Source organism: Microcebus murinus, chromosome 1 (genome assembly GCF_040939455.1).
Source record: "Microcebus murinus isolate Inina chromosome 1, M.murinus_Inina_mat1.0, whole genome shotgun sequence".
Classification (NCBI taxonomy): Eukaryota; Metazoa; Chordata; class Mammalia; order Primates; family Cheirogaleidae; genus Microcebus; species Microcebus murinus.
The window spans coordinates 153,621,432-153,634,696 of record NC_134104.1 but is presented as its reverse complement, the minus strand read 5'-3'; the positions used below and the strand labels follow the sequence as shown (position 1 = coordinate 153,634,696).

The window sequence follows — 13,265 nt, the reverse complement described above, 5'->3', positions numbered from 1 at the left end:
ATAAAAAAATATAAAAAAAAAAAAAAAAAAAAATAATGACTGGAAACTTCCCAAATATGACAAGACATAAACGTATAGATGCAAGAAACTGAACAAATCCCAAATAGCATAGATGCAAAGAAATTCATGCCAAGACTTCTGCTAATTAGACTTGTAAACTAAAGACAAAGACAAAAGTTTTAAAAACAACCAAAGAGAAGTGATGCATTACCCATGGGGAAACAGCAATTTTCTTATCAGTAAGTATGGAGGGCAAAAAGAAGGGCACAGCATTTTTCAAGAGCTAAAAGAAAAGAATTGTCAACTGCAAATTCTTTGGTAAAACATTCCATCAGGAATGAAAGGGAAATAAAGACATTCTTAGATAAAGGAAACTAGGAGAATTTGTTGCTAGTAGATATAACCTTAGAGAATGGCTAAAGGAAGTTCTCCAAAAAGATAAGATTTGATAATAGGAGGAGGCTTGGAATTTCAAAAATGAAAACAACAATAGAATAGGTAAATATAATAGTCTATCCTCCTTATAAGCTTTAAAATCATATTTGATGATATAGTACTCAATATATGAAGAGAAAATATTTAAGACATTATATTTTAAAAGTGAAATGGAAGTCAGATTTTAGTAGTTCATTCACAGTGATAAAACTTTAATACCAATAGGCTGTATGTATATTGTAATACCTAAAGCAACCACTAAGAAAACTATACAAAGTAATATATTCAAAAACATTATTTAAAAAATTAAAAGGGAGCTAGGCACAGTGGCTCATGCCTGTAATCCCAGCATTTTGGAAGACTGAGATGGGAGGATTGCTTGAGCCAAAAGTTGGAGACCAGTCTGGACAATATAGTAAGACCCTGTTTCTATAAAAAATAAGAAAAATTAGCCAGATGTGGTGGCCTGTAGTCCTAGCTACTCAGGTTGCTAAGGCAAGAGGGTCATTAAAATATTAAATTAAAATGCTAGCTGGGGCCAGGCGTGGTGGCTCACGCCTGTAATCCTAGCACTCGGGGAGGCCGAGGCGGGCAGATTGCTCGAGTTCAGGAGTTTGAAACCAGCCTGAGCAAGAGCGAGACCCTGTCTCTACTATAAATAGAAAGAAATTAATTGGACAATTAATATATATAGAAAAAATTAGCCGGGTGTGGTGGCACATGCCTGTAGTCCCAGTTACTCTGGAGGCTGAGGCAGGAGGATTGCTTGAGCCCAGGAGTTTGAGGTTGCTGTGAGCTAGGCTGACACCACGGCACTCACTCTAGCCTGGGCAACAAAGAGAGACTATGTCTCAAAAAAAAAAAAGAAAGAAATTGAATTTATACTTTAAAAGTTCCTGAAAACAAAATCCTCAGCCCAAATGGGTTTTTTTTGTTTTGTTTTGTTTTGTTTTTGAGACAGAGTCTCACTCTGTTGCCCAGGCTAGAGTGTCGTGGTGTCAGCCTGGCTCACAGCAACCTCAAACTCCTGGGCTCAAGTGATCCTCCTGACTCAGCCTCCTGAGTAGCTGGGACTATAGGCATGCGCCACCATGCCTGGCTAATTTTTTCTATATATTTTTAGTTGGCCAATTAATTTCTTTCTAGTTTTAGTAGAGATGGGGCCTCACTTTTGCTCAGGCTGGTTTCAAACTCTTGACCTTGAGTGATCCACCTGCCTTGGCCTCTCAGAGTGCTAGGATTAGAAGCGTGAGCCACCGTGCCCAGCCGCCCAGATGGTTTCATTGGAAAATTTTATCATACATTTGAATTTCACACACTCCTTTCCAGAAAATGGAAGAGGAGAGAATACTTTCTAACTCAATTTTATGAGGTCAGTATTATCATTATGCCAAAACCAGACAAAGACAGTGCCAAAAAAAAATTAAAAATACAAAACTTTAGACTAATATCTCTCATAAACTTAGATGCAAGAATTTCTAAAAAAAAAATTAGCAAGTATCATCTAGTAATATAATGAATTATGCACAGTGACCAAGTGGGATTTATTTCAGATATGCAAGGCTGTTCATTAATCAAAATAAAATGAATAACAGTAATCCACCACATCAAAGTCTGAAGAAGAAAAATCATAAGCAGAAAATCATCAAACAAAATCCAACACCATTCAATATAAAATTCTCAGCAAACTAGGAATAGAGGAGAATCTACTCAACTTGATGAAGAGCATTTATAGAAAGCCTACAGCTAAAATCATACCTAACAGCGAGAGACTGAGTACTTTCCCCCTAAGATTGGAAACAGGCAAGGATGTCTGGTCATATCACACTTACAGAACATAGTACTGGAAGTTATTATAGAGATGGAGAACCTATTAGTAGTTGCTAAAGATTTAGAGATTAGAAAAGGGGGGGGTAGATGTGGCTATAAAGGGGTAACATGAAGGAGCCCTGTGGTAATGGGATAGTAGTGTGTGTTGATTGCTGGGGGTAGTTACACAAAGCTACACATGAGATAAAATTGTATAGAACTACACACACAAGTATTAATACATGTAAAACTGGAAAAATCTGAGTAAGTTCTGTAGATTGTCTCAGTTTCCTGGTTTTGATAGTATACTATACTTATGTAAGATGTCAACATTGGGAGAGGCTGGGTGAAAGGGTACCAGGGACCTTCACTATATATTTCTTTGGAACTTCTTGTGAATCTGTTTAATTATTTCTCAAAAAGTTTTTAAGCCTCCTAACATCCTAGATTGTATTTCATCCTTCCCCCTCCACAAATACTGTTATGTTAAATCATTAATTATGATCCTTCCAAAGGTTCTTTAAAAATGTGTATACAGGCCAGGTGTGGTGGCTCATGCCTGTAATCCTAGCACTCTGGGAGGCTGAGGCGGGTGGATTGTTTGAGCTCTGGAGTAAGACACCAGCCTGAGCAAGAGCAAGACCTCGTCTCTACTAAAAATACAAAGAAATTTAGCTGGGCGTGGTGGCACATGCCTGTAGTCCCAGTCACTCGGAAAGCTGAGGCAGAAAGATTGCTTAAGCCCAGGAGTTTGAGGTTGCTGTGAGCTAAGCTGATGCCACAGCACTCTAGCCTGGGCAACAAAGATAAACTCTGTCTCAAAAAAAAAAAATGCATATATAAGTGTATTTGCAATAGTATATTTCCCCCATCCATTTTCTAGACAAATAGTTTCATGTTATATATATATGGTTTGCTTTTCTTTCCCTCACTGAATATAGATCATTCCATATCAGTCATAAAAGTTTCTTCATGCTTATTTTTTCAGATTTAGAGATTACATTGATACTTCTGCATTATTATTTTAACCAGTTTTGCTGGTGTGCAAATATACCTTTAAGATAAATTTCTAGGCCGGGCGCTGTGGCTCACGCCTGTAATCCTAGCTCTTGGGAGGCCGAGGCGGGCGGATTGCTCAAGGTCAGGAGTTCGAAACCAGCCTGAGCAAGAGCGAGACCCCGTCTCTACTATAAATAGAAAGAAATTAATTGGCCAACTGATATATATATAAAAAATTAGCCGGGCATGGTGGCGCATGCCTGTAGTCCCAGCTACCCGGGAGGCTGAGGCAGAAGGATCACTCGAGCCCAGGAGTTTGAGGTTGCTGTGAGCTAGGCTGACGCCACGGCACTCACTCTAGCCTGGGCAACAAAGTGAGACTCTGTCTCAAAAAAAAAAAAAAAAAAGATAAATTTCTAGAATTGTATTTCTGGACTATATTTTATTAGCACCTGTGATTTTCAGAGATACTACCAGGCTGCCCTGCCTATTGGTTGTACCAGTTCGCACACCTACCGAGTATATGTCCCCATATTGTCCCCAACAGTTATTCTCAAATTTTAGAACTTTTGAAAATATGTTAGTTTTAAGATGGCATTTTGGTGTGGTTTTAATTTTTACTTTCTATTTTACTTAAGATTAGACATTTTAAGGTTTTGAATAATGCCCTTGCCTACCCTCCCTCCACTTTTTCACATTTTTAAAAGACATTTTTATTTCTTTTTCTATAAACTGCTCATATACTTTTGGCCATTTTTCTAGTGGACTGTTGGCTTTTTTAGGAATTATTAATTTGTGGGAATAAACTCTTTGTCTTTGACATGAGGTTCAAATATTCTGTTTGTCATTTGCCTTTTGACTTTTATAGTTTTTTTTTTTCTTTAGCCAAACTTATCTTGTGCAGTTGGTAGATTCGTGCTAGTCAGGAAGGCCTTCCCCTCACCAAGGTTATAAATTTCATGGTTTTTAATGCTTTCAAGTGTAGTCCTTTGAAATCTGGAGTAACCTCTCTACAGAGAGGAGGCTATACTACTTTAGGCAGTAGACTTTATTTCTGGCCATGGGTCTGGTTCCACGGGTCTCCTTGGCCTTGTTGGAAATCTGGGTCACTGCTAGAACTAGATCAAGTTAATCTCACGTCCTCTATACAGGAAAAGGAGGGAAAGGGAGGACATTGAATGATCATCTGGCTCTTACCCCATCTCTCCGCAACCTTTATCCCAAGAGATAGACTCTGGTAGAAGAGGTTTTTGTCCCATGTGCTCCAGGAGCTAGTGGCTGGGAGACAGAACCCCTTTGCTGGTCTCCAGGGAAGGGAAACCAAACTTTGAGGGCCATTTCTTTCCACTGATCATTTGTGCTAATCCCACGTAGATTGGTTCTCCACAGGGACAAGATCCCTGAATCTGTAGAATCTAAAAACTATCCTCACAATGAGAACTTGGGAGAGTTGTCCACATTTCAGCAGCACAGCCTTGTGGGTTTTTTTCCAGAATGTAATGCTAGTTAGTGGTTTGTCTTTGCTAAGCCTTCCATTTTCAATATGAGTGTGAAAAGCATTTGCTTATTATAATTCCCACCTCCTTCCCCTTAGGAATAGCCAGGGCTGAAGAAGGACGGCCTGCTGTGAGTGTGACCGGAAATGACATCACCACCCCACCAAACAAGGAGCTCCCACCAAGCCCAGAGAAGAAAACAAAGGTAGGTGCCAGAATGGTGATTATCTTCTACTCATATAATTTTTAAATATAGTATCTTCTGCTATTATTGCTTGAATTGTGAACAAAATTCTTTTTTCTGAGCTATTGTGAGTCCTTCCTCACATTTGGATGTGTTTAGAAAATATTTTATGTTCCCATTTTACCAGAGTGGCCTAAAACCAAACTTTAAAATTGCTGTCCTTGACCCTGCTATATGTCTGTAAAAATGTCCTACAGAAGTTTCTGCCTCCCTTAACAACAACCAAAAGAATAATTTCAGAAGTATTCTGAAAGAGATTGTGAAATCTCCATTCATAAAAAGGGAATATAGGCCGAGTGCAATGTCTCACTCCTATAATCCTAGCACTCTAGGAGGCAGGAGGATTGTTTGAACTCAGGAGTTTGAGACCAGCCTGAGCAAAAGTGAGACCCCGTTTCTACTATAAATAGAAAGAAATTACCTGGACAACTAAAAATATAGAAAAAATTAGGCAGACATGGCGCATTCCTGTAGTTCCAGCTACTTGGGAGACTGAGGCAGGAGGATTGCTTAAGCCCAGGAGTTTGAGGTTGCTGTGAACTAGACTAATGCCACAGCACTCTAGCCCAGGCAACAGAGTGAGACTCTGTCTCAAAAATAAATAAAAATAGGCCGGGCGCGGTGGCTCACGCCTGTAATCCTAGCACTCTGGGAGGCCGAGGCGGGCGGATTGCTGGAGGTCAGGAGTTCAAAACCAGCCTAAGCAAGAGCGAGACCCCGTCTCTACTATAAATAGAAAGAAATGAATTGGCCAACTAATATATATAGAAAAAATTAGTCGAGCATGGTGGCGCGTGCCTGTAGTCCCAGCTACTCGGGAGGCTGAGTCAGAAGGATCGCTTAAGCCTAGGAGTTTGAGGTTGCTGTGAGCTATGCTGACGCCACGGCACTCACTCTAGCCTGGGCAACAAAGCGAGACTCTGTCTCAAAAATAAATAAATAAATAAATAAATATAAAAAGGGAATGCAGATTTTTAAGGTGAATCACAGCTTCGGATACTTACTGATGCTTATTGCAAAATTTGAATGCCACACTGTAGGATATGGCTGATGTTATGCCATCAATATACAGATAATAATGGCTTAATCACCTCCTGATAATTTTCTTTATAGAATTATTGCACCCAACAATTCTACATTAATAGACTTCTTTATTAATTGAATTAACTATTAATTCTAATTAATAGTTAATTATTTTACTGGATTTAAATTTTTAAGTGCCAGACTCTTAGAATTTGTGACACTGTCATTAAGAAACAATTCCCAATTCTTTTTTTATCTCCATCCTGTTATCATTCTATTTACTGAGCTCAGAAGAAAGGAATGCTGATTTTCAGTTGCATCAATCATCATTGCTTATAATTTTACTTTGAATTGTGCAATTTATACTTTTTTTAATTTGTTTTTATTCTTGTCTGTGTGTTTGATGTTGGCCTTAAAAAATAAAAAAAATAAAATAAAAAAACAACAATCAACCTAAAGCCTTTGGCCACTTCTCAGCCTGCAAAGACTTCAACATCGAAAGCCAAAACACAGCCCACTTCTCTCCCTAAGCAGCCAGCTCCCACCACCCTTGGTGGGTCGAATAAAAAACCCATGAGCCTTGCATCAGGCTCAGTACCAGCTGCCCCACCCAAACGCCCTGCTGCTACCACTGCCCGGCCTTCCACCTTACCTTCACGAGATGTAAAACCAAAGGTAAGTAGTCACCTAACTACTGTGCCGGGGAAAAGTTTTCCCCTCTGAATGTCAGATAGGCTCTTGTTGCAACCAGACATTGGAATCAGGCTGGTGGAATTGGGAAAAGGCAGGGAAAACGTGGGGAAGGGAGATTTGAAAATCAGATTAGGGACCCAGTGATGTAGCCATAACATTTTGAAGCCCTTTTATAGTATTTACCTTTCCCTGCGCTGGTTGGAGGCAATATTCCATCAACTTTGATTCCTCTTCCTTTCTTTCAACTACTCCGGACTCTTTACCTATTTAAATACTTGTTAACCCATTTTCTCTATTCTATATACTAATCAAATATTCTTTTTTGTCACATCAAATGCAGTTATTTGTCTTTTTCTTTAATCATCCTGCAGAAGTGAATTTTACCCGTTACTTTTGCGAAATAAGTAGCTTTTCCAGCTTATCTTACATGTTCTAGCATCATGTGATATCTTACTTTGCTTACCTCCACTGAGCTACTCCTGAAGTTTTCCAGTTTTCCAGGTCATCCTCACTGTCTGTATTGCCCAGAAACTGGTCACATTTGGAGCAGCATTAGCTTTACAGATTTGATCCAGAAAGAGAGAGTGTGTGAAGGTGTGGCTGCCTTCCTTAACATCTTTTTTATTTGAGAATGGCTTTTAGGTCAGCCTGATTGTACTCTTCAAATTCACAGTGGGAAATAGTTTCCAATGTCAAAATTGTCAGTTTTTAATTTAATATTGTGTTCCAGTCTGTGTGCAATAGATAAAAAAGATAAAAAATTTAATAAAAAAACAAACAAAAAATTAATATTGTAAAGAAAACTGTTAGAACCTAAGAATTGCAGTCTAGGTTGAAACTCTGGCCAAGAAACTGAGAAATCCTATCATAGACTTGTAATGATAAAATCTTGTAATGCTTTCTCTCTGATCCTCATTTATCCAGTTGGCTGCTTTTCTTGATCTTTAGAAAACAACTTATTTGATTCTCAGGCTGCAGTTGCTGCAAAACAACAACAAAAAAAACCAACTTATTTGAATAAGAGGGCAGAGAGACGGTGACTGGAGCCATGGCTGCAGGTCCTCCCTGTAGTTTATTCAGCAGCAGCTGAGACAGGAAGGTGTAGAGAGGAAAGGAGGTGTCTACTGAAATTTCACTCCATAATAACAATTAAAATAAAGTATACTGTCCTAATTACTTAATATACATTAATTCCTTTAATTCTCTTTCTCGGTATCTTCATTTTGTAGATAAGAAGCTAAAACTCAGTTAAATAATCTTTCTAAAGTCAAGTGGTACTAAGTGACAGAGCCAGTATTTGAGCCTGGGTCTGACTCCCAGGCTGATGCTCAGGGCCTCTGTCAGTGCTGTTCTTTTATGGCATTTTATGCAACTTTTATTTATTTATTTATTTTTTTGAGAAAGATTCTCACTTTGTTGCCCAGGCTAGAGTAAGTGCCATGGCAGCGTCAGCCTAGCTCACAGCAACCTCAAACTCCTGGGCTCAAGCAATCTTCCTGCCTCAGCCTTCCGAGTAGCTGGGACTACAGGCATGCGCCACCATGCCCAGCTAATTTTTTCTATATATATTAATTGGCCAATTAATTTCTTTCTATTTATAGTAGAGACGGGGTCTCGCTCTTGCTCAGGCTGGTTTCGAACTCCTGACCTCAAGCAATCCGCCCGCCTTGGCCTCCCAGAGTGCTAGGATTACAGGCATGAGCCACCGCACCCGGCCTCCCATGCAACTTTTAGACAGCATTTTGAGATAATAGCTGACCTAAGTTGGTGATCTCTGCATTATAATTATTAATGTTGTCTCTTTTAGATAAGAAACAGATGGAAACAGTTTGTGAGATTAAAAACTAAAGTCTAACAAGATTATTTTTATCCTTATTTTGGTAGAAAGATTTATAGGAGCAAATAAAGGGAGAACAACCTATTCAGAAAAAAAAATAAGTAGATCTGTGACTCTGGCAGAGGAGAAAATATAAATTGAGAAATAACGGGCTGGGCGCGGTGGCTCACGCCTGTAATCCTAGCACTCTGGGAGGCCGAGGCGGGAGGATTGCTGGAGGTCAGGAGTTTGAAACCAGCCTGAGCAAGAGCGAGACCCCATCTCTACTGTAAATACAAAGAAATTAATTGGCCAACTAATATATATAGAAAAAATCAGCCGGGCATGGTGGCACATGCCTGTAGTCCCAGCTACTCGGGAGTCTGAGGCAGCAGGATTGCTGAAGCTGGGGAGTTTGAGGTTGCTGTGAGCTAGGCTGATGCCATGGCACTCACTCTAGCCTGGGCAACAAAGTGAGACTGTCTCAAAAAAAAACACCAAAAAACAAACAAACAAAAAATAACTTTAGTTATAAGGCCAGGCTGGTTCTGTAGTTTGCTGAGGCCAAGATCCATTTGAAGGATGGCTAACTTATTTTATCCTTATTAATCTTATTAGCAAAATAGTATGACTATCCTAGATTGTTCTGAATCATAATCATAGTATTGACATTTTACAGGAGACCACAGAGAGCATCTGGTTTAGTCCTCAAATTCTAGAGCCATAAGAGAGGAACCCCCTCTTGTATAAAATCCTACAACATTTCCCGACAGAGCTAGTATCAGGACCATTTCCCCTGATTCCAACCTTAGGGGTCTCTATTTGTAGAAGCAGTCATTACCATGCATTTACAGAGTTAGACTTTATTTGATTGGATTCCAACCCTTAATTTCCAAGCATCTCCTTAGTTGATTTTCCATTTAAACATCCTGCTTGTCTCTATGAACATATTGCCCTCTGTGGCTGTTTTTCATAGAGGAAAAGAGCTGGGCCCGCTGTGTCTGGTTTAGCTTACTCTCATGAGTAACGTGGTACATTTCCTTATCGAAATAATATCTTCATTCTCTATTCCTGTAGAAACCAGGCTAAATTGATTCCTTCCTTCCTCGCTATCGATGGCGTTCTCAGCCTCCATTAAGAGAAACCAGAGTGACCCAGATGCCATGCCATCTACACTTGAGAGACTTTTTCCCTTTCGCTCTCAGATCATAGCTGTGATATCAGTGCTTCTCATTCCCACTATTGGTCAGGGCTGCCCCTTCTTACCATCTCTGTGCTATCAGAGACCTCTTTCCTCTATTCTTTAACTTCACATATTATTAAAGCTGGTCTTTAGTGACGTTCTATTATAATCGCCTTTATCCAGATGAGGAACTAAAGCTCAAAGAGGCTCTGTGATTTGTCCAAGAACACACTGCGAGTAGGGGACGGATTAGGGCTGGAGCTCAAGCTTCTGACCTGGATTTGGCCAGTGGCTTCTCCATCTGCAGCCCGGTCCTGTTCAGCACTCTCTAGGTACATGTTAACCAAAACAATGGCTGAATTTGACTGAATATAATGTTTCAGTTTTGTTTTGTTTATATGTTTATTTAATCTTTCGTCAAGTATTTAATACATTAGATTTTATTATATTAAAGATACTATTATTTAATATTGTAGATCCTGAGGCAAACATAGACTGTTGTGATATACCTGTCAGGGCTGTTTTTATTGGCTCAGGTTGGATCGAGGTCGTTTGAGTCCCTATTTCCTGATCTCAGATCACGTAGCACCCCTAAATGGCCAGTTCCTCACTTTATATGGATATCTTAGAGCCATATATATTTTCCCATCAGTAGCTGCCAACCCACAGTACCTCCTGCTCTCTGCTGCATGCTTATATAGAACCATCTTGTGACTTGGGCTATAGCTGGGCTATAGCTGACCTGAAGCTCTTACTCCCAATTTTCTACTTCCAGCCTGTCACAGAAGCAAAGGTTCCTGAGAAGCGGGCCTCACCATCCAAGCCGGCTTCTGCCCCAGCCGTCAGACCTGGTTCCAAGAGCACCCAGACTGTTCCGAAAGCCACAACAGCTGCTGCTCTTCCCTCAGCTGGGCCAAGCAGTAAGAGCCCCCCTACATCCCTGCCCAAGAGGCCCACTGGTGAGTAGTGCCTGTTCTTCCCTCCCATGAAACTAGTAGGGAGGAGAATGGAACCTTGGCTTTGCCCTAGCCATAGCTCTAGCTGGCATCATAGACAGCTGTGCAGACCTGCTCACATACTAGCCCTTAGGTGGGGTACATGAAATAGTGGCAGCGTGGTGGGCCTAATACTTAACAAGCCTTGATCTCTGTGTGAGCTTAGCAGTTGTGTGTGTTCAGAAAAATCTTGAATGACGAGGACTCTCATGAAATCCTGGGTAGAATTCACTGTTCCTTTCTTAGTGACTCCACAGCACCCAGCACATGGTCATGGGCTTACATGATAAGAAATAGGCATGTATTGGCAACCTACTTCCAAGGCCACGTAGAAAGCATTGTCAGGACTCTAGAGAAGAATAAGACACCAGCTGGGCACGGTGGCTCATTCATGTAATCCTAGCACTTTAGGAGGCTGAGATGGGAGGATCGCTTGAGGAATAAGATGCAGTGCCGGGCCTTGTATGCTTGGGCACAGTCTTTACATAGCTCTCTAATTTACTACTCTATTCCCAAAGACTAGCACAATCCCTGGCTCAAAGTAGACATTCAATAATTGTTAAATAATGAGGAATCTCAGTATTGGATATGCCATTTAATAGGTCAGTTTGTTAAGTGTTATATTAATAAGTATATGTTTGTGCAGCCATTAAGACTGAGGGAAAACCTGTGGAAGTTAAGAAGATGACTGCAAAGTCTGCACCAGGTAATACTCCATCCACCATTTTGTGGAACTGTAACTTGAACCTCTGCCTCTTCGATAGCTTAAAGTCTCCTTTTTTCTCTCTCCTGCGGAACCGTTGTTATCTCTCACTCCTACCTCTGCAGCTGACTTGAGTCGCTCAAAGAGCACCTCCACCAGTTCCGTGAAGAAAAACACCACTGTCAGTGGGACAGCTCCCCCAACAGGGGTGGCTCCTGCTCGTGTCAAGCCTACACCCATGCCTTCCCGGCCCTCCGTGACTGCTTCCATGGACAAGAAGCCCACCTCAGCCAAGCCCAGCTCCACTGCCCCCAGGCTGAGCCGCCTAGCCACCAATGCTTCTGCTCCTGATCTGAAGAATGTCCGCTCCAAGGTTGGCTCCACAGAAAACATAAAGCATCAGCCTGGAGGAGGCCGGGTAGGTCCAAGGAACCTGGGGTCCTTGCTATGCTGGCCCCTGCGTCTTCCCCCACCGCATCTCCCAGGCCCACCAAAGAGCGGGCTGTTAAAACATTGTATTCAGCATCAGGGAACTTTGGCCTGTGCTCTATAGAGTAGGCTTAGCACCCCAGCAGCAGTTAAAGAGTGGCTGAACCCTGGGCTGGTTCTTCCCACCTCAGTCAGAGGGGCTTCTGTTATATATGTTGGGGTTTGGGTTTACATTTTTGTTTGGAGATAAAAGGATTCTTCTCCTTTACAAAAGAAAAGAGGCCTCAGAGACTCTGTGAGAGTGAGAGATACTTGACATAAACCCAATTTTTCATGGTTCTTGCCTTGCACAGTGAATGTCAGGATAGACAGAAGGTGGATCACCTCTTAAGTTCCACAACCCATAACTTGGGTGGAGTCTGTCTGAAAGAGGATAGGGTGTCCTCTTGTGGCCAGGATGGGTTGTGCTATAATCCTCTGGCTTTCCTAAACAATAGGACTACACTAGTAGGGAGGAGAAAAGCGTGGCAGGACAGCGCTTCACTATAAGGATTTTCTGGTTGCATCAATCCCAGAATTATTTGTTAACTGTTAGCAACCATGGGGGCTCAGTGTGTGGAAAAAAAAAAAAAACATGGCAAAAGTCTATCTGAGAATGTTCGAGTCCCTGGAATAGTACCATCTCAATCACCTACATCATTTGCTAGCACTAAACCACCACCATCCAGGGGAGAATACTTAAATTGCTTCAATCCAGAACAGCTAAAAAATTGAGGAGGGAGAAAATGAGGCAGAATCCTGGTACGATTGGAAGACACTGGTGGCAAATTGGGATCAGTCTGGTTAAGGGCCTCACTGGTAAGCAGTTGTGGCTCTAGTTTACCCAGCCACCAGGCCCTCGCCTGTGGTGCTGGTGGTCCATCTCCCCCTCTCTTTGCTCTTATTCTTTCGTGGTGCAGAAGTTGCAGAAGGTCTTGTGGGGGGGGTGAGTAACTTGTCTAGTGAATTGCTTTCTCTTCCTACATACCTGAAGAATATGACATTTCCCATCATCAGTAGTGGCTCCCTATGGCCATCGTGTTTCTGAGTGGGGTGGGCATTGTGATTGGAAAGTGATAACCCCAACATATACTCAAAAGAGATCACTGATTTGGTCTTTTAGCCTTCGTGAGCTCCATTTTTCCATAAATGGTGCGTTGGTCTCTTCCCTTGTGTCTCAAGACTTTGGTCTGCAGCTCCTTTCCCTGTGGTCCTCTACTCAGGGATCTCTGGCTTGGTCTACCCTAGGAAATCTGTGTTTTTTTTCCTGGGATTAAGGGTGACCTGCTTCCGCCTGGTGGCCTGGCCTGGACTCGAATCCCCTACAGCCTTCTTCTCTTCTTGGCATTGGAGCTCTCATCCTCTTGGTTTCAAATTTGTACTCCCTTTATCTCCATCCAG

At 41.5% G+C, this 13,265-nt stretch overlaps 1 protein-coding gene across 32 annotated transcripts in view; it reads left to right on the top strand.

Annotated features, from left to right (window-relative positions):
• Positions 1-13,265, top strand: part of MAP4 (microtubule associated protein 4) — a 194,608-nt gene that overhangs the window by 163,252 nt on the left and 18,091 nt on the right. For 20 of the 32 annotated variants that reach the window (XM_076007224.1, XM_076007209.1, XM_076007201.1 and 17 more), the window contains 5 exons: positions 4,838-4,944; positions 6,466-6,681; positions 10,474-10,657; positions 11,340-11,399; positions 11,522-11,814. In XM_076007224.1, the coding sequence (XP_075863339.1) occupies positions 4,838-4,944; positions 6,466-6,681; positions 10,474-10,657; positions 11,340-11,399; positions 11,522-11,814 (860 nt within the window). The remainder of the gene's footprint in view (positions 1-4,837; positions 4,945-6,465; positions 6,682-10,473; positions 10,658-11,339; positions 11,400-11,521; positions 11,815-13,265) is intronic. The other 12 variants (XM_076007243.1, XM_076007240.1, XM_076007234.1 and 9 more) reach the window with 2 other exon arrangements.